Source organism: Camellia sinensis, chromosome 3 (assembly GCF_055761805.1).
Source record: "Camellia sinensis isolate YWXY chromosome 3, ASM5576180v1, whole genome shotgun sequence".
NCBI lineage: Eukaryota > Viridiplantae > Streptophyta > Magnoliopsida > Ericales > Theaceae > Camellia > Camellia sinensis.
Window position 1 is genome coordinate 79,561,295 of NC_138963.1, and position 26,546 is coordinate 79,587,840.

Genomic DNA, 26,546 nt, shown 5'->3' on the forward strand with positions numbered 1-26,546 from the left:
TTAAAAAAATTATTTAAAATATTAAAAAAATTCAATACAAAAATACGAAAAAGAAAAAAGTAGAATATTTTGAAAAGTATTTATAGAAAACTCAAACCGAACAAATTGTGTAACTCAAAAAAATAAAAAAGTTAAACACTAACTTTTAATCAAAATTCCAAAATTGGCCATTAATGAAATCAGACAAATATCTTCTATCACTCGTAATGCTTCAAGTTTTTGTAGACAACTTGTAGGCAATGTGATAAAGGTTGTAACTCCATTGCCAGTACTACAAACACCCTCGAATTTCTAAAAAAAACTTCTCCCCTGCAATGTCAAAAAATAAATAAATAATAAATAAAAATTAAATTAAATAAATTCTTACCAGAAGTCAAAAGTTTCAAATGTGCTTCAGCTTGGTAACATAAAATATAAAATTTAAAACTTAGTTACTATACATAATGTGAATGAAGGGTCGCCTCCACCCTTGGCGAGTTATGTATAATAGCAAATTATGATGACACATTCAAATAAGGAGTTTTTTTTAAGGTCCCTGGTATTAACATTTTCTAACATAAAGGACACCAAATATTTTCATAATGTCTAAGGTCCCCCAGGTTGATCCAGAGAAAATTGGTCCAGAGAAAATTGATTCAGAGAAATTTCATCCAGAGAAATTCTTCAACCCAGAGAAAATTCAAATTTCTCTGGGAATTGTGAATATATATATATATAACTATGACTGCCAATTAGGTGGAAGGGGAGAAAAGGGAAGGAAATGGAGAAGGTATGGAGGAAGCTGTTGTGAGGAGGGGAGGGAAAGAAAAGGGATTCTGTTTCTCTGGACTCTCCAAACCCAAAGAAATTCTCAGACATACATTTCCAGAGATTCTCCCACCCAGAGAATTTCTCTGGACACCACAATCCAGAGAAAATTCCAAGCCAGAGAAATTCTCTCAACCCAAAGAATTTCTCTAGGCATGACCAGATGCAATAGCTGCTGTTGCCATAGCTTCTGTTTCTGTTGATATTCATGATAAATTGCGGCTTCCCAAATCATTAGATTCTAGTTCCTCCTCAGGAAAATCCCATTCTTTTATTTCTGATTCATTAGAAGAAGTAAAGTCATCATGTGTGTCTAACATATCAGTTTCCAAGCTTGCAAACTCGTCATTTATAACCAGAATACCAGTACCTGTTCCTAACATAGCACAACCAATTTCCAATTCTAATCGTAGCTTTGTTCCAAAATTTTTGGGTTCTCCTGTTGCTTCTACTCCTGCTCTGCTAAACTCGTATTAGTCTAAAGAATTGGCCAAATCTACAAAACCAACTGCATATCAATCAACAACCAGTTTACACCAAGTTTGACTTGGCCTTCTATATTTCTCATGCTTATTCCAAGCTCTTTTTGTTGGTCAATGAATGAACATTCACAAACTGGTTCTTATATACACATCTAACCCAGAGAAAATTCAAATTTCTCTGGGTTTAAACTAGAGAAAATTCAGTCCAACAACCCAGAGAAAATTCAGTCCAACCAAACCAGAGAATTTTGTAAGAACTAGTTTGTGTGCACTTTTAAAAAAATCAAATTATTCATACTCAACTCATCTTCGACTTGTTAAAACTGCAACAAATTTTCATAAAAATTTTTTAAATGCGCATAAATCAATTACCAAACAGGACACAATATATCTCTCCTTCCATATCTCTTAATCTCAGCAAGTACACCTTCAATGGCTCGACGTATTCTTCAAACCCTAGTGTCGTCATGGCCCAGAGCAAATCGTCGCCGGTGATGAAGCTGATGAACTCTGAAATGCACTCTTGAACTGTTTCCTTGGCGTCCTTGGAGATCTTGGCGTTCGCTGGTAAAGCCTTGTTCATGATTTGACTCACGTTCGCGATCGGAAGGAACCTGTCTTGCTCCCTCGATGATAGCTCGCTGTTCGAGTTGTTGTGTCCTCCTGATGGGTCAGATTCCGGCGGTGGTGATGGTGGTGGTGAGAGTGGTGTGAGATGGGTGAGTTTAGGAGTGGGAATGGGGTGAGGGACCTTAGATTACAAAAGAACAGATTGTGGACCTAATCTATTACTAAAAGTTAGATAGGGACTTTAGACCGATTTTCCCTTCAAATAAATATTGTATTTTTTCATCACTACAAATATTCGGGGGAAATATTTTGGTCACTAATTTCGTCGCTATATAATTGCCACTAAAAGCCTCCGTAAAGAAAATGCATTTCGTCAACAATTCAGTAACCTTAGGGTCCAAATTTTTCATCACCCATTTGAGAGCATTTTATCACAAAAAACCTTATATTTCGTCACTAAAGACAAATCCAGTATTATATATATAGAATTTTGAGTAAATTATACGAATAATCCTTGTAATTTATATGATGTGTTAATTTGGTCCATAATATTTTAATTTACTCAATTTTGCTCTTTAATTTAACAGATTATGTCAATTTAGTCTAATAAATAACGGCTGTTAAGTTTGGTGGACGGAAAGTCAAACTAGGTGTCAATTTGATCCATGTAGTTTACACAATGTGTCAATTTGCTCCCTGTCAAAATCGAGCAAATTAAAATAACAGGGACCAAATTGACATAGTGTGTAAATTATAGGGACCAAATTGATACACTGTGTAGATTTTCCGTTCATTAATCTTAACAACCGTTATTTATTAGACTAAAATGACACAATTTGTTAAATTAAAGGACAAAATCGAGCAAATTGAAATAATAGGGATCAAATTGATACATCGTGTAAACTACATGGACCATTTGCATAATTTACCCTAGAATTTTTGTGACCCAAAAAAAAAAAAAAAAAAATTGTCACAAATTTTGGTCACTGGCGAGGAAATATATTGTCTCGATAAGTTGTATATGTGATGAAATATTTCATCACACAAAAAATAAAAAAAAGTTATTGTTGCAAGGAATACACATTTCATCACAGTAAAAAAAGTATAGGTAATGAAACATTTTGTCAGAAAACATGTTTTTGTTTATATGGGCAAATTTTATTTTATTGAGTTATGTAAGATTTACTCCCTTAATGTTTGAAAATGATCACATAATTCTCACGTGGTTTTGTGGATTAAAATGCACCGTTAAACTTTTCGTCTAATTTAACAATAAATGTGAAATGCGTGATAGATATAAAAAGGTTATATGTTTATTTTCAAATTTCAAGGGGACAAATCGCGTAGAAAATAAAGTACAGGAGTTAAAGTGCACTTTGCCTTCCAAATAAATGGCGAAACTATCCATAATTTACACACTTAAGTTACTTATATATTGGGATATTTTAATTTTTTTTTATTAAATCGTTAACGGGCCTAACGATACATTTCAATCCACAAGCCACAAGAAAATTGTTGTAATGATCTAGAAATTTTTTATTTATTTATTTTAAATAGCCCGTGCATAATTTAATTGAGCGAATTTTTGAATTTAATTGCTGTGTAAATTCTGTGCAAAAATAGTTTGGTTTTTTATTTTTTAAAAATAGTTCATGATTTCAGAAAATTATGCAATTTTTATATGTTGTTCCCATATGAGTCTAGCACGTTGGATAAAACTTTCAGAATTAAATGATAAGTATTTATTTTATGAAAATTCACGGACTGATTGATGTTCAGTTTAATTTATAGCAGAATTTTGTTATTTTATTTTGAATGTTTATATCATGATTTGGATAACTTTGTTGGATCTATTTTGGTATATAATTGGACCATGTTTGGCTTATGGGTGAAACCCATGACTTAGATTTAATTTAATTTGAGTTTGTTTAGTGATTGATGTTTAACTGTTTGGTTCTTTTAATTATGTGATTGGTAGTAACCACTTTGGGAGTTGTTATTTATTATATAGGAATTATAATAAATATTTAATAATTGATTTTATGGTGTGTATTATATGGCGAAAAATTATATATTTTGTAAAGAATGAAAATGTGTATATTTCGTAATGATCAAAATATTATATTTTGTGGTGTGAAAAAATTATATCATTTTATAATTTATATTATAAAATTTTGAAGTATTATTACAAAAATTATATTTTTTTAAAAAAATCAAATTTTAGAAAACAAACCCATGTGAGTGGCCTCTATTTTTGTCTTCTTACCATCATTTCTTCTTCATTTACAATTCATTTCATTTTGGTGCGTGGAGCAGAGAGCTCCTGCTCTCCCTCTTTGTTCGTCTCTCTCTTGGTCTCTCTCTCTGTGCAAGGAACATAGCATTAATCATTTAAAATTATTTTTTCTTTAAAAGTAAGTCTAGGATCTTACCTAGCCAATCAAAACCAATGGCATGATAGTCCTTGGAGAGTACAGGAAGAACTTTGCGATAAGAATATTCGTGCAACAAAAGGAATGGAATATATTAGTGAATTGAGAATTTAATCTACGTACACTGTTAAAACAACAATAACTTCCAATCCGTCACAATGTTTTATAGGTTAACATTGCAATGGACAGCAACAAGTTGTTACTATTAACTCTCTGGAATTACCTGTATGATAAAGGGAAGTTACCCATCAAGAATCAAGAAATTAGTCTAGAGAAACTAATAAGTTTGTCTGAATGGATAAGCACAATATGCAATTGCAAACAACAAAAGTAATCATGATACTCGCTCACATTATGATGATAAATTTGAAATTCAAAGTATAATGAAAGTCGGAAGTAATTCAGAGTTCATTTATCTACCTGGAAAAGCAACATGACCAAAACAAGGTTAAGATCAAAGCCAGTAAAATTTGAGGGAAAATAAAGGAAGTTGTTGCAATTTGAGAAAGTAAGGCATATTTTTTTTGGAATTTTTATTTCTTATTTTTTCGTAGTTTTCTTTCCTAATTGGTGAAATGAGTTGCTGAGGCAGTGGGTGAAATAACAATGGTTACAATAACAATAATCTATAAGTTTTTGCATTAGAATCTTCTACCAATAGAATGTGGGTCATGAGTATTAAAAAGACAAATGCACACAAGCATGCCCACAGAAACACACTCACAGGTCAATTGGATAATTGAAACCATCTCTAGTTTGGCATTGAGATGATGGGTGGTCACTGGTCATGAGAGGAGTTCCAAATTCCAATGGTTCAAGGAGGACCCGTGTTTGACTCCAATAAATTATTTGATGTTCAAAGCTTGTCATTCTTCTAATATACAAAATCAAATGGTTATATGGCATATATGACTAGAAAAGTAGATGTGTTTGATTTCATAAGCCGTCCCATCTTATTGGACAAAGTGCCGTTATAATTCGAGCCAGGGTCTGTAAGGACCTTCAAACCTGAGTTCCATTCAATGAAAAGGCATAGTAGTTTGACATAGTTATGGTATAACATAGATATTGTCACCCAAAACCAGCAATACAATATGCATTGCAACATAGATAACTGCACAATCAAATTATTAGCAAGAATGAGATAATCTATGAAGACAAATCATAGCATCGGACAATGCAATGCTATATGGTAGAAGCAACCAACTAGACAATGGGGCATGTTCAGATAAGACGGATCTTCACTTTGTCATTAGGTTTGATCAAGATATATGAAAGGTTCATTCTACTGGCCACTGTCTTAATCTATTGACTGAAACATATTGTGTGTGCCAAATCTCCCTAACCTTTGATTGGATTTGCAGAAAAGCTATGGGGTCACATGCATTTAATTTTACATCTGAAGAATACATTGCTCATTTTTTATTCACAGATATAAACAGCAACAAAGCTAAGTAACAATACAATTGTTCGTACATAAAAGTTCTTCTCTTTTTGCATCCAGATGTATGGGTGCAATAAGAAGGGAGGGCTTGGCGTCATTTTCAGGACATAGAATCTTCTTTGTCCAAAAGAAGAAGTGCTTCAGCAGCTGCCAGTAGATTATGGGATAAGATAAATGCATTTTCTAATTCATTGCATCTTGTTGCTTTGTTTTCCACATTTTTTTCTTGGTTTTCTTTTTAAAAAGAAAAGACAAAAAGAAAACCTTTCCTAACAAAATCACTGCATTTGGTTCCTTAATCAGTATTTAACAATAAGTTATTGCAATCATCTTGCACATACTTTATCTTTCAGGTGCACTGGCATCTTTCACATAGGTTGAGCGCAAGAAAATTAGAAATCATTATAACACTGTAGCAATCATGATAAGTTCAAAATTTAGGTGTCGTTTGGGAAGTGGGTTGGCTTTTTGGCTTTTTTGGCTATTTTAGCCTGGGGCTAAAAAGTCTGGTTTGGGAAGGACTTTTGGCTTTTTTTGACTTTTTTGTGAGAGAAATAATGTAATGATTACGGGTTGGATGTGATGTTTTGTCTTATTGGACTAAAAAGCCTATTTTGTTTTTGGTGGCTAAAATAGCCAAAAAAGCCCCAACCAAGCCTATTTTGTTTTTTGTTTTTTAGTTTGCTCTCAAAAAGTACAAGTTCAAAATTCCAAACTGTAAAACTTCTTTTGACAGGTCTCCTGACAGTAAAAAAATATTCAAACTGAACAAATACATTATCCTTCGAGTATATAATATCATTATTCAATGGAAGACTCCACCAAAAATTAAAACTAGACCCGGAAGAATCAGACAAGTGCCATCTGTAACCATAACATCCACCAAACACATTTAACAGCATATTCGATACAAGAGCACATAAATAAAATGCATGCACATTAACTACTCAACATGATACATAAAACATTGAGGATTAATCAATACAACTATTCAAGCTATGACATCATAATTCCACAGAAAAACATAAATTTTTATTGCTTTAAATATTGACAATGATTATGTAAATCAGGATCCACATTATTTCAACTTCAGCTCAAGTGAGTTTGTTCAAATCATTATGTACACCGTGACAACGCTGCCAGTTGGTGTGTTATGCCATATGTCACTATGTTAATCAGACAAAGTGTTAGACAAAAATAAATATAGTTCACATATATTTGTAAATGTTAATGAAATTATCTCAGAATTCGAAAGCAGCACAAAGATGAAGAAATTCCTTGCATATTTGAGCAGATCAGAAAAGAACATAAGCCTCACCTGCGAAGGGAAGCCATGAATTAAAACAATAGGAGGATTATCAACGCTTCCACTTTCAATGCAAAACCATCTATTGGAAAATATATAGAGCATTTTTCAATCGGTGAACCCTGGAAATATGCCATCCTCAATTTCTGCATGATATGGGGACCTAAGCCCATGACAGGATTCAAGCATGTTCAAGTCCTCCATTACAAACCAGTGATGTTCTAAATACTCCCAAATTTACCTGAAATTATCATCTGAGGTCTGAGAACCACCACCCATTGCAAGACCAAAAATTGGATCTTTTGCCTTCTTGCCAGCACCAAAAACAGGATGAGCTTTCACCTGAAAAGCTTATAACCACCAAAGAATTCTTAGATAATGATATATGATCTCGTGACACTTAGTAAAAGAGATTTGCTTCCAACAAGGAGAATATCTACTACACACATAATAGAATTTGCACCTAAAATAAATATATATATATATCCATCAAAATAAAACCCTTTTCTGTTTTTCTATTCATTCCTTTTTTGTGGGACTAAGAGAGAGACTAGATGAAAAACAAGAATTAAAGGTTCAATTTGCTTTTAGGCTCCTTTTTTTTAGCTTAGCAAAAAAGGGCAAGAGAGGCGACAAGTGGCAACCCTCCTCAGGCAAGACCATAGGAGCCCCTACCCGCTGGAAAGCTAGACAGGGGGCCTAGATGGGTCTGCAAACATGGGGGATCCAAAGGCGCTCCCTCAAGATAGGCTGAGCCATAGCATGAGCCCAACCCCACCGAGAGCATAGTAGCAAGGAGCCAAGGAGTCAATGGCAAAAGATCAGTGGACATAGTGAAAGGGTATAGTTTGCTTTCAGCTAGTAGTTGAAAAAGATTGATATTGTTGAACGCATTGGATCAATCTTAAGAATTTCAAAGAATAACAATGTTCCAATCTCATTCTCACCTATGGTAAGAACACGTTCTACTAGTATCTAGTACCCAAAGTCATTAAAATTTCAATGCATTTCTCTTGGTACACACACCATTCAAATTGAAGGAGACTAGTTCGGTGAAAGAATAAATTAGAACTTTGAACCAATTATGCTTTCATAATATATATAGGGCTTTTGCCTTGCTAGTTCACAAAAAATGTATCAAATAACTTCACATTTTTTCTTTTCATGTGTGTCGCAAGTTCGCAGCTCCATTTTCGATGATGCATTAGTGCCTCTAATTTTTATGAGGAGAAATAGAAACCATTTTCACATTTGTTTGCAGTTATCTTTTGTGGATTTCATACTGTGAAAAACTGTTCAAATTAAAGAAGTAAATTACTCAGGTCAGAGACCACATGTCATTGGCATGAATATGCATGTATCCTAGGAGTATCTAGAACCCAAAGTTGTTAAAATTTCAATGCATTTCTCTTGGGATACACACCATTCAAAATTGAAAGAGGCTAGATTGGTGAGGGAAGAAATTAAAACTTTGACCCGAATATGTTTTCATAACTTGTCATATGGGGCTTTTGCCTTACTAGTTCACAAATAGTGTACCAAAATAAGGCAAAATCAAGCAGAAAGCACTCATTGCAGTCTATGAATTACGATTACAATAAATATTATATGAAAAGAAAAATGTAATGTCATCAAGTTTTGAAATTAGCCCTCTTTTTCTTTTTTGTTCACACAACAATGACCTACGTATAAACAATTTAAGATGATTTTTTTAAGGAGGAAATCCAAGCTAGTTAAAGAGTAAAAATTTTGTCCTAAAAATTCAAAGTGGGAGTAGAAAAGGGGCAAACAAGACTTACAATCTTTCCTCTGCTGAACCATGCATCTGCCGGATTCGGCCCATCCGAGTACTTCCCTGTCCAAAACCAAATACAACTTCAATCATACTGAAATCACAACTAAATATCATTTCCCTTTGGCTTTCTTTAGAAATAGACAATTCACAAGTCTGTCTAGCCTCCACTGAAAGAAAATCCATCCCCAATTGAAACAGGAGCATCCAGCAAATAATCCTAATATTGATCATACCAATAATAACACTAAAAAATTCACACCACAAAAAGGGCACGCATTGAAAATAACACAACATGAGAGAGCTTCAATCACGTTTAAAAGCAAACCTCGTCGTCATTGATGCTGGATCGACAGGTGAGACCGAAAGATTTCCTCTTTGGGGAAGTCCAAGCTGCTGATTTCAGTGACCCGTTGAGAAGTGACAATGGGGATGCAATAGAGGGGTGAAGAAGGAAAAGAAAATTGTGGGATTGATGCGAAGAAGGAGAAGAAGAAGAGAAATGAAAGGCCATGGTGAAGAGCTAAGAATGGCGCGAGAGGGAAGAGAGGAAGGGGGTTCCAAGTGGAGTGACAGTTAAAACGGTTATTGTCATGCATTGTATAGAGATTGGGGGAATTGGATTGGATATATGGGGTTTTAAATAGGGATAGGGTTTCTCTGGAATAAAATATGTAGTAAATTGGGAGGTATGAGAACCAGAGAAACCCTAAATCCCTCGAGGTTTGGTTAAATTACAGATACCCCTGAGGTTTCGGAAATTACATCCCGCCCCCTGAGGTTTGTATTTTCATAACAATTTACCCCCTGAGGTTTATATTTCATAACAAATTACCCCCTAATTTCTTATGCAAATATAGCATTCAGGGGGGAATTCGTAATTTCTCAAACCTCAGGGGTATTTGTAATTTAGCCAAACCTCGAGGGGTGTATATGTAATTTGCCCTTTAATTTTTAATTTAGGCACGGTTTGGCGAGAGATTTTTTTTTTTTAAAAAAAAAGTGAAACAGACAAATAAAAAGTTCAAAAAAAATAAAAAAAAAAAAAATTCAACAAATTTCACCATATTAGCAAAATGTCACATAATACACATTAATTAATCATTTTTCTATTATAACTATCCATTCAATTAAAAATATTATTCGAAACGCACATTTTTCATCTCATAATACAGTCAAAAAAAAATTTAAAAATTACTAAAAACAAGTCAAGTTTCAAAAAAGGCACTTATTAGAGGTCATTTGAAAATTGACTATTTTAACTTTTTTTTCTTTTTTTTCCCTTACAAGAAAATGTAGAGAAAATCAAAAGAATAATTTAACTACTTGTAATGATTTTTTAACTTTTTAATTAAAAACCTATGTTCCCAATCATCCACAAATCAAAAAATGCACGAATTATTTTAATTGGAAAAAAAGAAAGAAAAGGAAGATAAGTACTCATGTCATAAATTTATTTTTTACACTTAAAAGCCTACCAGTCCAAGTGTTAAACTATTAAGCTCGCGAACGGCACATCTGGATGGTTTTAATAGCCCGTTTGGATTAAGTAATTTGGAGAAGAAAAAAAGAAAAAGAAAAAAAAACATTTATCTTGATTTATGTCACTCGTTTGGATAAGTGAAGAAAAGAAAAACATAGTGAAATGGGAAGGAATTGATTGAGAGAAACCTATTTCTTTTATAATCCGGAATCAAAAAATTACTTTAAAAGGGACATTAATTAATCACAATCTTTAAAAAAAAAAATTAAAAAAAAGTCTTGTAATTGACAACAACAATATAATACAATTTTTTTGAGTTTACGCACAAAACATAATTATTCATTACAAAATAAAAATACTTTTCAAAAATAAGAAATGAAAAATTACAATCTAGGTAGTTTGTCTAGTGTCATTTTGGTTACAATAACTCTAAAAGGAGAAATTATTCAATCTTTACGGAATACTAAACTAATCATCATTTAATATGCTCTTCATGTTTCTCAATCACCCAACACAATACCCCACCTACTCATCTTCTCCACGAATCACAATGTTATGAAATATCACATATTTATACTCCAAGATTACTAAATAATTACCCATCTAAAAGCATCAATTGAACACTTAGAATTTCACATTGTGTTAATTTAGTAAAATTGACAGTGCTACTTTAAAAATTGAATTGAAATCAAGAGTATAATGGTTCATTCCAAAGTGTATGTCAACCTCTCAATCACTATGAGGAGAGTATATTTTTATCAAATTTCCCCGTTCAAAAAAAAAAAAAGAAAGAAAAAGAAAAGAGCTATTTTTTCCTTAATTTTCTTTCAATTTATTAATGAATGTTACTAATTGAATTAAATTAACATAATGTAAAAAACAATAATAATAAAGTCCAAAACTAATATAACAATAACCATACAATAAGTTTATGGTCCCAGATTAATCCACCCAGAAAATTCTTGGTAGGTGATTGTATGGTAGAGATTAATTTGTGTAGTATGGATCCATATGTAGAATAACTTTGAACCACGATTTTGGATAATTTTTGGATTGATAAGGGCAAATTGATATAACAAACAACATACATGGACCACATGTATAATTTGCCACAATAAAAAAGTTAAGAAAGGGCTTCAAAAAAAATTAAATGAACAATGATATAAGAGAAAAATTAACTTTGCAAGGTGAGGAAAAAAATAAAGAGATGAGAGAGATGACAGGAAGAGTTATTTATGTATTCAGAGTTTTTATGCGATTTATAAAAGTAAATAATAAATAAATAAGAAGGTTTTTTTAAAAAATATTTTTTAAAGAATCTTAAATGATTTAGAGTGGACACAATTATAATTTTTGAAGGGTTGAACAAATAATACTCCCCTTTGCAAATATATAGATACTATTGTAAATTATAAGAATTGAGCACATGTCCCTCTTGATCCCCTTTTACATTGGCCCTTGCTCATAACCCCTTTTTTGAATCTCTCCTGGGGAGAGTAGGAGAGAAAAAAAATCCATCTAAATAATAGTTTGTTATTATACTAAAACTATCATTTTAAATATAGAAGAAATAAAAAGGAAAAAAAAAACTAAGGTAAACTATTGATAGATCTTAATAGTTGGATTTAATTCCAATCAAATAAGTCTTAGTAAAATTTCTAAAACTAATTTTTTGTATATGTCCATAAAAATTGATAATTAGTGACTTTTTTTTATCACGATTTTTATAAATTATCGCTAAAACTTACAATTAGTGACATTTTTCTGTGACGAATTTTTCAAACTATCGTTAAAAGTTAAAAATTAGTGACATTTTTTTGTGACTATTTTTTAAACTGTCTCTAAAATTTGTAATTAGTAACATTTTTTATGACAAAATTTTCAAACTATCGCTAAAAATTAACAATTAATGACATTTTTTAATAGTGTTTAATGAAAAACACCATTAATTCTCACAAGACTTATTGGATAATAAGTTCACCTATTATGACTTACACGTAAGTCTCCCAAAAAACTAACACCTATATATGGTTAATTTGGTAATAAAACACTATCATTTATTTTATTTTTCTTTGATGTAGTTTAACTAAATCAGATGGGGGAGAAATTAATATATTTTCTTTTCTTTTCTTTCTTATTTACCCAAACAAGAGGGAGATAAATTACAATCTTTTTCTTCTCACTACGCCAAAATTGGGCTTTAGCGGCGGTTTTTTACCGCCGTTAAAGCCTTTAACGGTGATATTAACGGCGGTTTTGTTACCGTCGTTTATGCGCGTGTCGGAAAAAGTACAACCGTCGTAAAAAGGTAAATTACCGTCGTTAAAAGTCGACCAAAAACGGCGGTTTTTTACCGCCGTAAATAGGTTCAAATTTTTCAAAAAATAATTCTTTCTTCTTGCACTCCCTAAGTCTTGAACCCTGAACCTCTCATCCACCCACACTAACCACTCTAACATAGCCACTCTTCATGAAATATATTCCCTAAATAAATATTTAAACATTACGTTTACTTTATTGTAGATGGTTTCGCCGGAGCACGCCGGAGTTTCGCCGGCAAAGACCGCCGTCATTAACGGCGGTAATGATTGGGCATTAGCGGCGATTTTGTTATCGCTGTTAAAAGTGGGCATTAACGGCGGTTTTTTTAACGACGGTAACAAAACCGCCGTTAATGATACCTTTAACGACGGTTTTCGTTACCGCCGTTAATAGTACCTTTAACGACGGTTTTTGTTACCGCCGTTAAAAAAACCGCCGTTAATGTCCTGTTTTGGCGTAATATCTTTTATTTTCTCTCTAAATTTATGTAATTATTTCTTTTATTTTCTCTCGTTAAGTTTCCAAACTAGGTGTAAATTTACCTCAAAATGTTGGTTGGGCACTCTATTTCTTAGGGTGCTCCAAGTCCAAATTAACATTTGTTTTTTTTTTGTCTTTGAATGCCCCAAACCGCACTCATCCCAACGGCCCACCCAGAGTCCTAAGCCTAGCTCCAGTAATCTCCTTCCCAGCTCTGGCATCAGAGGTGACTCAAGCCCGTTTGAGGTCTTAGACCAAAATTTAAATGAGGTATTCACAAATTTTTATATTGTTAGATTTTTGTAATTGATAATCCCGTTTAGGAAAATTCTTTTCAATTGTAATTTTTTTCACTTTTATATTTCAGTGAGGATGTGAGTATTTAAATGCAAATCCAACCCAAATTGTACCTATGCAGAGGAGTTTGTGATATTTAGGCTTTCATGTTTGTCATTTCGCTGATTATGTACGGGGATTGAGCTGCCAGCGAATAAAAGGATCATCTATTATTTTTGCAGAGCGTCTGAACTTCTGGGAAACAAGTTTTACCTTTTGAGCGGTGAAAGTTGCACTCGACCGGTCAGCATATATGTTTCGCACCGCCTTTAGTCACACTGCTCGATCGGTGAAATGTGAATTCGAGTAGTCTTCGCGATTCAATTTACTATAAAGTGCGCATTTTGTTGTTTTTAGGGTTTGAGTCTCCATATTTTCGGAGAGGAAGAAAAAAAAAATTGTTTTATATTGGAGGGTATTTTATGAGTGTTTTCTTGATAATTTAAGAGTGAATAATAGATCCATGAACCTTATATCAATATCGTCAAGGGGTTTGTTTGTTTTCTTTTATTCATAAAAGCGAGAGTTGTTCTTCGGTGAATTCTGGACAATTGGGTCTGAAGCTTTGGTGGATACCCGAGTGATTTATTGTCATAGGTTCGACATCAGCATTGTGAATTCAACGTTGGGTAAGACAATATCGAAGTAAAGATGGTGGTGGAATAAATACATCGGGGTCTGTTCAATTCGGGCTTGGATTCACTAGGTAAGTGAGAGTACACATGTATAATTCTTTTTTGTCTTCTTAATGGATTGTTTTGTGACTTTGGCCTGTGATTTTTTTTTATCACAATTAGAGGCGTTCCAATTGTGATTTTGTCACATTAAATCGTTGTGTTGATTTATCTTAATTGTTTGATTAGGAGTGTTATTTATTGTTTTAAATTGGAATAAAATCACAAATCATAATCTCAATAATCTTAGATTTTTCAATATTGCAATTTTTTTTTTCAAAAAATAAATTTTCACTCTTTAAGATGTAAAGTTACTAATTAAAACTTTAGAAAAAAAATTATAAATAAAACCCCAAGCTTTGATCTTGGAACAAAATAAATTCGAGTTTTAAATTTTGTTAATTTAAACCCTAATCATTTAGTTTTTTTTAAATATAAATCATTTGTCTATTTTCATTAAGTAAAATTGAAGAAAAATGATATTTTAAAGTACTTTTTAAAAATAAACCCTTAGTTTTTTTTTTTATTTATAATTTTCTCTAAAACTTATTTATATTCAAGTTTTGTTAACAAATTTAAAAGCTACTAACACTTCATTTGTTTGAGCGAAAAATATTTTTAAAAAAATGTTTTTTGTATTTTTTATCGTTTGGTACAACGAAAAACAAAAGTTAATGTAATACATTTTCTATGGTCAATGGAAAACAAAACTATTTGGGCAAAAAATATTTTTCACTTTTAAAAAGTGAAAAACGTTTTTCAAATTAAAATTTTATTAGTGCCACCACATTACCACCACTATCATTACTTCCACCACCACCACATTCACAACCATCAGTACCACCATCACCTCCATCCCCCACAACTACCGCCACTACCATCTCTGCCTCTTTATACGACCACTACCACCACTACCGCCATCACTGTCACGTTACCACACCCAACGCCTCCATTTTCACTCCGCCCTAATGTAGTTGTTAGTACATTAATCTTAAAAATACAACCAAACAAAACAAAATATTTTTCATTGAAATAAGCGGAGCATAATTACATCTACAGTTGACTGTTTCTAATACAACATTACCCATAATCAACCACAACTAATCACATAACCATATGGTGCAAGAGATATTTATAGTTGGTTATGTGATTAATTATTCTCCAACATTTCTATTGTTGATATGAACTTTTATTTTATTTTATTTTGACCTAGAGATAAAATGATGAGGTTTGTTGTTTTCACCCAATGATAAGGGTATTTTATTCAAAAAATGACAAACAATTTTTTTTTTCATATTTAACAATAGTGTTGGAAAATAATGATTTTCGGTAATTTTAATTTGAAATTAAAGTGGGATACAACCGCCAGTTGAGGTAGGTCTGAGTGGGGTTGTATTCTTTTAAGTGAGAAGATTACAATATAAAAATCATGAGCTGAAACCATTAGGTTGTGAATAAAAATTGTCTCATAAAGTGAGCATCAACAAAAATTGGGCTTAGATTTGGACTTAGTCTTAGTTTGAACTGGCCCTAGACTTGTACTTGTGCTTGTGCTTGTGCATGTGCTGGGTTTGGTCTTGGTCTTGGACTTGAACTTAATCTTAAGCTTGGGCTGGGTTGTGTTGTGTTGAATTTAGCTTGTGTATGTGTTTGAGATTACGCTTGGATCGGGTTGTGACCTAACACCCACATCCGTTTATGACCCATATAGTTTGATTATTTAAATAGCTTTATATATATAATACAAGGGAGGTTTTCAACCTTTGTAACTCTCATCTTTTGATGATGGAGTTGATGGCAATGTTAATGGCCATAAATTTTCTATCTTTGTAACTCTAGCCCTAATGGCTAGAGTTGATGGCCTTCGTTAATGGAATTTGATCACCCTATTGATGTTAGCCTTCATAGCTAAGGCTCTCCCCTACTAGTATAAACAGAGGCATTTCCTCCCTAACTTAGTAGGTTGTTTTTAGAGAGGTTTTTTGTGATGGAAAATGAGATGGTGTTTTGAGATAATAAAATTAGAGATGGTCTTTATTACCAAAGAAATTTTTTCCTATCTTCTTTATGCTAGCCCCTTCTTTGGTTTTTGTTAGAGAGAGAGTGTGTTGCTATTGTCAAGTTTGCTGAAACTATTCAGAAGGTGTTTCTACATTAGCTGGTTTCGACCAGCGTATCCTGGGAGATAGACGCCAGTGTGCCTTCAACACCCATCGGGAGGTGGTGAATCTGTTTTAAGAAAACTGTGATATCACACAGGTTTCGGTTTGCATCCCTTATTTTTCCTTCTTCAAAGTTTTAAATTTAAACTTTTTATTGTATATTATTTTATATGAGCATGTAAATCCGCCTTGCAATTTGTTCCATGATGTAATCTAATTCATTTCTATATTTTTAATTTTGTAGTTTATTCTGTATTTCATTCTTTAATTAAAAACCAAATTTGTATTGTCAGTTCTTTTTAATTTAATTTTATATATTTTTCTAATATTATTTTGGAAAAATACCAATTATCTTAAAATTGATTTTTATAAATAGTTTTAATAAAACAATTTAATTTTTATTATAATTTTATTCTAGTGACTTTTGGAATTAAAACTAATTTAATTGCATAGAGTTATTGGAATTGAGTTGTTTATTTCTAGTAATTTATTCATACAATGTATTTTATGTTAATTAGTTGTTATTGCATGAGTTATTTGATTGTTAGTGCTTAAGTTGTTAGTAGTTCACTACAAGAATTAACACTTTTGGCAAAAAAAAAATTAGTCGCTAAAAGTCTATTTTTGGTCGGCAAAAGTTATCCGCGACCAATTTTTTTGGTCGCTACTTTGGTCGCCAATTGAGGGTCGGCAAAAGTAATTCGCGACCAAAATTTTGGTTGGTCGGCAAAAGTTGGATTTGCCGACTAAATTTTTGGTCGCTAATTATTTAATTACCGCGACTAATTTATTTTGTCGCTAAAACACTTTGGTCGCGAAAAGTCGCCTTTTGCCGACCAAATTTCTTAGTCGCCAATTGACACATTTCGCGACCAAAAAGTTTGGTCGCCAATTGTGACATTCCGCGACCAAATATTTTGGTCGCCAATCGTGACATTCCGCGACCAAAACATTTTGGTCGGCAATCGTGACATTCCACGACCAAAAAGTTTGGTCGCCAATTGTGACATTCCATGACCAAAAAAGGTTTTGGTCGCCATTTGTTACATTTCGCGACCAATACTTTTGGTCGGCAAAAGTGAGTTTCCACGACCAATAGCTGTTTTGGTCGGCAATGGATGTATTTTTTGCGACCAAAACTCTTGGTCGGCAATTGTCATTTTTGCGAAAAAAAATTATTTATTTGTCGCGACTAATAAATTGGTCGCCAAAGTAGGAAAACAATACATCTGTAATTCCTAATAATTCATTCAATCCATAATAAACCTATAACTTTAAAGCATCATTCAAATTAACTGAATCATTAATATTCAATCACAATACATAATTCATTAACATTCGACACAATACAACTATTCTAAGTTTTCATTCACAAGTCACATCCATCTAGCATAACAATTTGAAACATAACTATTTGTTATCCATGCATAGCTATCAACAAATAAAACTACTAATATTTGCTATCAACAAGTAAGGTGCTTAGCAGCTGCTTTAGCATCCTTTATGTTCCTAATGCACTCCACTGCCTCCTGATTTGTCATTACCTGATACCAAAAGTCCAGTCTGTTCAGAGCGTACATTACAGGGAAAAAGAGAAATATACAAAAAAAAAAGGTGCCAATAGAAACCAAACACGGAATGGGACACAAAACTCTGTGTTCCTAGCATGACTGATATGATATAGATCAATTACAGCACCAAATTTCACAAGCTGCAATAGCTAGAAAATGTTTAATATCAGTTGAATCAGCACAGACAGTGAACTGATATGTACCAATGATAACAAATGATTTAGTAAGAGAATTTTAAAATTTGTAGACAAAGTAGAAATGTATATATATATATATATATATATAATCACAATCTACAATATAAACAGAGTAATTAACACCAAATGACCCATAATACAGTGATGACGATAGTTTTTACCTTATCCGCTAGTTGAAAGCTCATGATTGCATGATAAGGGCAGCTAGTGTTGTCAATAAACATTGCCTAAACTTGGATTCAGATATTTGATGGCATAGATCACTATAGGTAAGTCTGGAACTGGAAGATATTTAAAAACTAAATCAGAACCAGCATGGTTTATGCTAAAACCAAACAATGTATGCAGAGACATAAAAGTAACACCTACTACTTTGCATATTGGAAGGTTCCAGGTCCTGCCAAATTTAAATAGTATCTCAGTGATGTAGACACCCCATTTTTGACCGATCTTAAGACTCAGACGTCACCGATTGAGCGCTTGGTGATGTTGCATATCGTGCTCATTCAGAGGTTTCAGAGTCTCGGCTGTGAGCCTCGCCTCCGAACTTCCGGACACTTTTATGCTTTGCCTCGGTTTGCGAACTAGGCTCTGTTTTCTCTGTTTTCTCTTCCCGAAGGGAGGGAGAGGTCTTGTAGATCATCTCTCAGTGGCCGTAGGCTACGTTTCGTGGTCATAGGCCATTTTGCCCGTTTGGAGTCCGGTTTTCAATTTTTCGGAGCTGTTGGCCGTGTGCCTCGGGTTGGAACTGCTTAACCACCTCCGTTTGCTTCGATTTTTGGCATGCATCTTATTTGCTCCCTTTTGAGGGACACTGTGGCTCGAGAGACCAACTTCGTGGTCAAACACCACTTCCGGTGCCTAACAGTCAGTTTTAGGGGCCTCGGGCTGCGCGTTTCGGCCCCCGAACCTTCATTTTGCATCGGTTTGGGCTCATTTTTGGTGGAAACCTTATTTTCACTGCTAAGGAGGTCGTAGAAGGGTGGGAGGCCAGTAATTGTTCTGACAACCAGTTTTATTCCTCCATCGCCCTCCGTCGCCCGTTTTTCTCACTTGAAAGCCAATGTTGACCACCTAAGGCCACTTTTTCCAGCCCTAAACCATATATTTGTGTTGTACACACCTGGGAGGCCACCAATATCACGTGGCCGGCCAGTAATTGTGTGACCCTTTTGAACCCTTCCTAAAAGTGGCATTTTCTCTCTCCTGGTTCATTCTCTCCAGTTTTTGACCATATGGTTGTGTTGTGCACACATGAGAGGCCCTCTTTTTGGCATGGCCGGCCATTAACCTTCATTGACCCTTTTGACCCTTGGCCGACCGGCTACCTAAACCCTAGGAAATCGGCCGGCCATAATCCTCTCTCTAGGTACTTTACAAAAATGCCCTCTGTTTCCCCTCAGATTTTGTATCCGGGGGGCGCCAACTTGTGGGGGAAAATTTGAATTCCATTCCCCCCCTTTTTCCCCCCTCTTTTGCCTATATATCCAGGCCCTCCAGCTCCCATTGGAGGGTTTAGAAAATTTTTTTGTTTAAGCCTCCTACATTTAATTTCTCTCTCTCTCTATATTCCAAGCATCAAAACCCTTTTGTTTTTTTTTTTTTGGCCCCTTTCTACACCACCACATAGCACCACCTCCCCACCATCCTTTCCAACACTTGGAGCTGGTTTTTCAGAGGCAAGGAGCACCTTTTCTCAAGCCAAGAGTTGTTGAAGCATTGGTCTTCAAGGGTAAGTCTTCTATCCCTCTCTTTGGCCCTATTTTTGCTCAATATATTAGCTCCTCTTGCTTGCATATTTGGGCTCCGACCCTAACTGAAAATAGCATTATTTTGAGCTCTTTTTCATGTTTGTTTAAGGGCCTCTCCCTTTTTGAGGCTTCCTTTTTACACTTGCTTCTTTACCTCCCTTGTATGCCTTTTTCTTGCATAGTATTTTAGGCTCATTTTTAAATTGTTTCGAGCTTGGTTATAAACTAAAAAGTGGCTTATTTTGAGTCCTTATTCAACATTTTTGAAGGTCTCTTCACTGTTTGAGGCTTCCTTTTGTCACTTGCCTCTTTATCCCTCTTTTGGCCTTATTTTTGCATGTTTTGTTAGCCCCTTGTGCTTGTATTTTTGGGCTCCGACCCGAACTGAAAATAGTCATATTTTGACCCCCGCTTCATGTTTGATCAAGGGTCTTTTGCTATTTGAGGCTCCCTTTTTACACTTTGTGTTTAAACCTTCTTTTAGGCCTATTTCTTGCATAGTATTTTAAGCTTACTTGTACACTGTTTTGGGCTCAGCCATAAAATGTAAAATACCTTGTTTTGAGCCCCTCTTCAAATTTGTTGAAGGGATCTTCATTTTTTGGGGCAAGCATCTGCTACTTGCTTCTTTATCTCTCTTTTGGTACCATTTTTGCATGTTAACTTAGCCCTATTTGTGTTCACTTTTTGGCCTTGCTTAAAACTGGAAATATGCATGTTTTGGGACTTCCTTAATTCTGTCTTTATGTTTCATATTCAAATAATGCATGCTTTGTATAGCTATAAGTCATTCCATGCGCCTAGTTTCGAGTTTCGGGTCTCATTTCATGCATCGGGTGCCATGTTTCCATGTTTCGGGGCTGTTTTGCATCATATTTTGGTACTGAAATTTTCATGTTTGTATATCATGTTAAATACCTTGCCATGCTTTGTTAGAGTGGCATTTGTGCCTTAGGTTTGGTCCTCGGTTTGCGTGCACATGTGCATGCATCTCGAGTGTCTCATTTTCATCTAATGGCCATTGATGTGAGTGCGGATGAGGTCCACTCATGTTGGTGTAAGTCCATCGTGCATTGTGTATGCCATTTCAATTCATAGCATTGCGTATGCTAGGTTGTATGTTAGAGCATCGTGTATGCCATGTTACATCGCGCATTGTGTATGCCATTTCATAGCATTGCGTATGCTAGGTTGCATGTTAGAATTGCATTCATGCATGTCATGCATATTGCATTGTGTTTGGGATAGGCGTTAGCCCGAGCTCGGGAAACGAGGGACGTTTCGTACTCTGAGTGACGGAACGTGTCTCAATTCCCAGTCACCAACACTCCGGATTATCCATGATGGAGTCTCGGTCTTGTTGTGTTTATGTGTGCATTCATTTCATATTATGTCGTGCAATTCGACTCCTCGGCCATCATGCATCGAGATGCGTGATTGGTGGCACGAGGATCGAGGACTACACTCCCTGAAGAGTAGTCAAGCACACACATGTGAAAATACTTTGCCATGCCCCTTTCTTGCTCTCTGTTACAGTAAATCAAGAGTTAGCAGCCTTTCGGAGCTTAGCGCGCATCCCGAGAACAATTGCAAACAGAGGCAAACCGGGGCATCGAAGTGGATTTTCGCGCAAGGCGACTCAAGCATGCATCATCCATCATTCGGAACAGAGTCGAGGCAGTCCCTAGCTTGCATGCTAGTTTACCGCTTTCCTAGTTAATTTGTTAATTAATTAGGGTTTTGTAATATTTAAGTATTTATTCGGGACTGTGTTATTTATCCATTTGGGACTGTATTATTCTTTCGGACCCTCTGCGCGAGGGCAATATTGTAATAAGTGTGCGTGTGTGTGATGTATGTCTTCCAACCCCACGTCTTTCTCCCTTTTATTTACCCGCTTATGATGGTTAGATTAGGGCATGTTTCAATTAGCATACAGTATGATAGCATGTTTGCATTCATTCATCTGTCTTGCATGCACCGGGCTCGGCGCATCATACTAACTGCATCGTATTTTCAATTCCAAGTTGAATACGTGTTAGCTGTAGCATTTCATATGCCATGTTTAGAATAGCCGAGCCTGCTATAGTTGCATTTTTGCATGTGTTGCATTAGACATTTCTGTATAGTTAGGATCATGCATGGATTTCTAACCTAGCTTCTGTTTTGGCTTGGAGTACTCAGTAAGTTTTATGCTTTAGCATCCTTGCATGCGTGTGAGTGAATGCCATGATAGCATGCTTACCATGAGGCTATGTGCTTATGTGATATAAACTGCCTGAATGCCTATGGGTAAAGGTTAGGTTATTTGAATTGGAACAATTCATTAATTGTGAGTTTTAAGCCCACTAGATAGTGGCAAAATCATGTCTTCTAAGCCCACCTGAGGGTGGCAAATCCACGTCTTAGCCTACTTGCGGGTAGCACCATCAAACCATTTTCAAACAAACAAACATGAAATGTTTTGTTCCAATTCAGGCGATCCAGTCTATACTTGTATGCTGTGCGCATCACATAGTAATCTAGGCTAATAACCGGAATAAGAACACATAATGTTTTCAAAAATAGATATCATGGTTAGTAGAGGCCGATCTTTGATCGGGCGAGTGGGGGTGCTCACAAAGTGACCTTCCCCAATCGTACCCAAGTTCCCGAGCCGAGGCAACTTTGGTGATGACGGACACGTGGCCTTAGGCAACGAGTCAGGGTTTCCTAAATTTCCCAAAATAAAATATTTAGGTGGTGACTCTGTATCTGGCAAAGCAGTCCATGTTTGGCACTTCTTTCAAAATCTGTTTTTTTCAAAACGATTTGCCGGATTTGGACTCTTTGGTTCAGATTTAGAACTGTGACAAATTAAGAGTCCGAACTGTAGTGAGCCCAATATCGAACGGAACGGGGGACTCGTCCTCCCGGGGCGTTCGGGGACGTCCACAGTTTCTAGCAACTCTGCTGGGGAGTTAGAGAACTTGACTCAAACTCATGATATCTGGTTTTGACAACACTTATGTGTTTCTTTGCATTGCATTTGCATTGGTGCGCCTAGGACACCGTGTTTTCCATCTGCTATTCCTGAACGGTTTGCCGGAGGCTTGTCTTGTCAAGACATGACCATGAGGCTGACCGGTTGTGGGCTCTGCCAGTATAGGAACACAAACCCCGGTTTTACCGGGGCACCCTTTTGACCATTCGACCTAGTGCATATTCGGAATCCATAGTGACCATTCCAAGGTAGGACAGGTTGCTTACCCGATAGGTTGTTTGAAACCGCTGCGTGCGTAGTGAAACCCTAGCTCCTGACAAAATAGAACAGGGAAAACCCTACCCCAACATAGGGGTGTTTTGGCTCTCACTTATCTGCTATGTGCTTTTAGAGTGCGTCTCTACAGGGAAATGCATGTATCAGTTTATGAGTTTGGGGCATCAGGCCTGCGGGCATCAGTCAGTGTTTGAGAATCAGTTATCTGCGGGTATCATATTCAGTCTTTGAGGACAGTGATTCAGGGATAATGATCAGTGTTGGAGGACAATGTGTATTAAGCTTATCGACCGTGTGTTGTTATGCCCAGCCGTGTGTTGTGTATTTACTTTAAGCTGTTATGCTGTCCGTTTATCTATTTATTTATTTCCTTATTGCTTTATTTACCTTTTTACTAGGGCAATTTTAGCACAATTGCTTCCGACCCAGTAGATATTCCCCAAGCACTTTGGACAAGAGGTCGCCGGCTCAATCGATCCGAGGATCTGGTTGACGGACAGCCAGTGATTCATTCTCTACCCCCAGTTGTCAGAAGAAGGCCAAGAAGACGCAGTGTGTCTGAGCAGAGGTTACCAGAACAGTGATCTACCCTAGCAGTGAATAGTCAGGCTGAGGTTTTAGTTTCTGCCATAGAGATACACATACTAGTCAGTCAGCAAGATCAGTAGAATACTGCCAAGATGGAAGAAATGATGCGCCAGCTCCAAGAGAGCATGAAACAAATGCAGGAGGACGCTGCCCGCTAAGCAGAGTTCTCTAAGCAGCAGGCCACAGTCATGGCTCAGCAGGCCGAGCTAATCACTAGACTGCAACAGCAAAATGCAGTATCTGCCTCACATCAAGTTCCTCCTCCACCAGGGGTCCCGTTACCCGAGCAGGCACCTATTGTCCAGAATGCCCTGCCAAACACCCAGAACACCTTACCCAATGTCCAGAACATCCAAGAGGACACAGACCTTCCAACGGGGCCAGCGCCGCCCCCGCTTCCGCCTCAACTGTCCAAGACCCATACACCCAACCACCCAAACTCTCCCTTCGAGTTCGAAATAGACCATACAGCTCTGAAACTGAGCAAGCTCGAGACGCTTTTCAAGAAATCACAAGGAGTAAAGGCTATTCTGGATATCAAGGACGGATATACCAATGTGGCCGTAACGTTGCCAGATAGATTCAAGATGCCGCAGATTGATCGTTTCGACGGATTCGGGGATCCCATGGTCCACGTCTGGTTATTCTCAGATATACTGCGGCCAATGGGCCTAACCCGACCACAAAAGCTTTCGCTGTTCGGCCGAACCCTGTCGGGTGTGGCCGCTATCTGGTACGCGAAGTTGGAAGATGAGGTAAAAAGAAGTTGGGATGAAATGGCCAAGGCCTTTGTCGCACAGTACTCGTACAATACCCAGATCGAGATTACAACTCGTGATCTCGAAACAACGAGGCAGGAGCCCAAAGAGACTTTCTCAGATTTCGTAACTCGGTGGAGGGCGAAGGCATCGATGATGACTTTGAGGCCCACTGATAAGGACCAAATCACGATGATTGTGTGCAACCTCCAACCAAAATTGATGCAGAAGATGATTGTACTCCCCTTTCCCACCTTTTCGGATCTACATGAGATGGGGGTACAAATCGAGGATGCGATGAAGCAAGGTCTGATTGACCAGGACAGGGAGCAACCCCGGAGAACATTTAACCGCAACAATAACGCAGGCCCGAGTGGCGCTGCAACCGCAAGAGCTTCGGAGGTCAGCATGGTCACCACCATTCCCCCTCCCCTTCCAAGGCCCATGGCAGCCACACCCTTCTCCAGTGCATCTGGAAGTAATACCCAAACCACTAAATACCAGCCCAGAGGCCAAACAACCTTCACCCCACTGTACATGCCTTTGTCTAAGGCTCTGGGGGTCTTAATCAGAAAGGGGCATCTAAAACCCCTGGAGCCGAGGCCATTACCAAATCCACTTCCACCCTCTCACAACCCAGCCAAGTACTGTGCATATCACCAGCAGCACGGTCATGATACTGACCAATGTTTCAGGCTGCGTCACGAGATTCAAGACCTCGTTGACAAAAATGTGATTCTACCTCCAGAGAAACCTAACGTCACAACCAATCCACTCCCTACACACAACTAAGCTCCACCTCCCAAAAGAGTCAATCTTATCCAGACTGGGGTCGTGTCTTATGATCCTAGCATCTATATTACTCCTACCCATCTACCTAAGCCGGAGGTGCTCCTTCCCGACTGCACTGACTTCTTGTGCATATTGGACATCTCTACAACCCAACCTGAGCCAGTGGTGGCGACTGTGAAAGACAGCGCAACAGAGGTTGCAGAAGAGGATGGAATGGTTGAGACATGGTTTGAGCAGTCTGGAAACTTTGCTGGGGAAACCTACGACCCAAGTGCGTACATCCTGTCAGTGGGCCAATCTGAGCTAAGTGTAGGGCTGCCAGAAAAAGCAGAACTATGTGTGATTCAGGGGGACAGATTTGAACAAGGAACGGACAATCTGACGGCTGTAGAAGAGGGCCTTGCCAACCTCCAGTTCTTCAGTGACCAAGAATCAGGGGATGCGGCAGTCAACTGTTTTGAATATGAGGAGTCGGCAGAAGTTACAGGATGGTTAGATGATCAACCAGACATTGTAGAATTTCAACCAGAACAAGGCCAAGCAGGGGCGAGAGTACCAGTGATGGCCGGAAGGGTCGAAAGTCAGAGTACATTGCCGAAGAATGCCGGTACAAAGAATTTCACTCAGGACAGAAGCATTGTGAATGTAGGGAAAGTTGAACAACAAACTGCACTGATGCAGGTAGAACAACAGGGTTCTGAGAGAACCGGGAAAGCCAAAATCCATGAGGGGATCGGAGGTGCTGTGGGCACAAGAACAGAGGATGCTGTGAGCATGCAGGCTGAAAGTGCTGTGAGTACAAATATGCCCGAGCTAGACTGGTGCCTTTTGAATGCCAACGGAATGTGGTGGGAAGACGATGACTTATGTCTTGCCCACACAGACGAAGACTGGGGAAGCAATCAACCAGACGACACCTGGTACCTCGATGAGGTTGATCACATGACAAGAAGCGGACTGTACTTCAAGCCCTCGCACCTAGACCAACCTGAGGCATCTGGGAAGGACAAAGAAGCCGAGAGACAGAAAGAGAAGCAGATCGAAGAGGAAGTTGTACTGAAACAGCTGAAGAAGATACAAGCAGACATCTCCATCAGGGGACTGCTTATGGCGTCGTGAGTACACAGACAGGCTGTCTTATCTGCCATGGACAAGGCCAAACTCTCTATAGATACTACACCAGAACAGCTGGTTGGGCTGGTTTTTCCGGGAGGAGGTTCCTCGGCATTAACCTTTTTAGACAAAGAACTACTACCTGAGGGCACAAATCACAACAAACCCCTCTATGTTTCCGTGGAATGTAGAGACAAGTGGATACCGATGGTACTTGTTGATACCAG

The 26,546-nt window shown here is 36.9% G+C and overlaps 1 protein-coding gene across 11 annotated transcripts; it reads right to left on the reverse strand.

The window, feature by feature from the left end:
* Positions 1-65: 65 nt before the first annotated feature.
* On the reverse strand, positions 66-9,490 carry LOC114308220 (uncharacterized). 11 transcript variants are annotated; one of them, XM_082920161.1, is made up of 6 exons: positions 9,162-9,490; positions 8,841-8,896; positions 7,283-7,391; positions 7,053-7,123; positions 4,292-4,360; positions 66-309 (listed from the first exon to the last, which is right to left on the reverse strand). In XM_082920161.1, exons 1-6 carry the CDS (start codon positions 9,170-9,172, stop codon positions 272-274), a joined length of 354 nt encoding a protein of 117 aa, XP_082776287.1. In that variant the 5' UTR covers positions 9,173-9,490; the 3' UTR covers positions 66-271. The 11 variants fall into 11 exon arrangements, 4 of the variants coding, with proteins under 4 accessions (XP_082776287.1, XP_082776285.1, XP_082776286.1 ...); XM_082920159.1 differs by lacking the exon at positions 66-309 and adding an exon at positions 3,155-4,223; XR_014364205.1 differs by lacking the exons at positions 66-309; positions 4,292-4,360 and adding an exon at positions 4,367-5,882 and having other exon boundaries at positions 7,054-7,163; positions 7,283-7,383.
* Between the last annotated feature and the right edge of the window lie 17,056 nt (positions 9,491-26,546).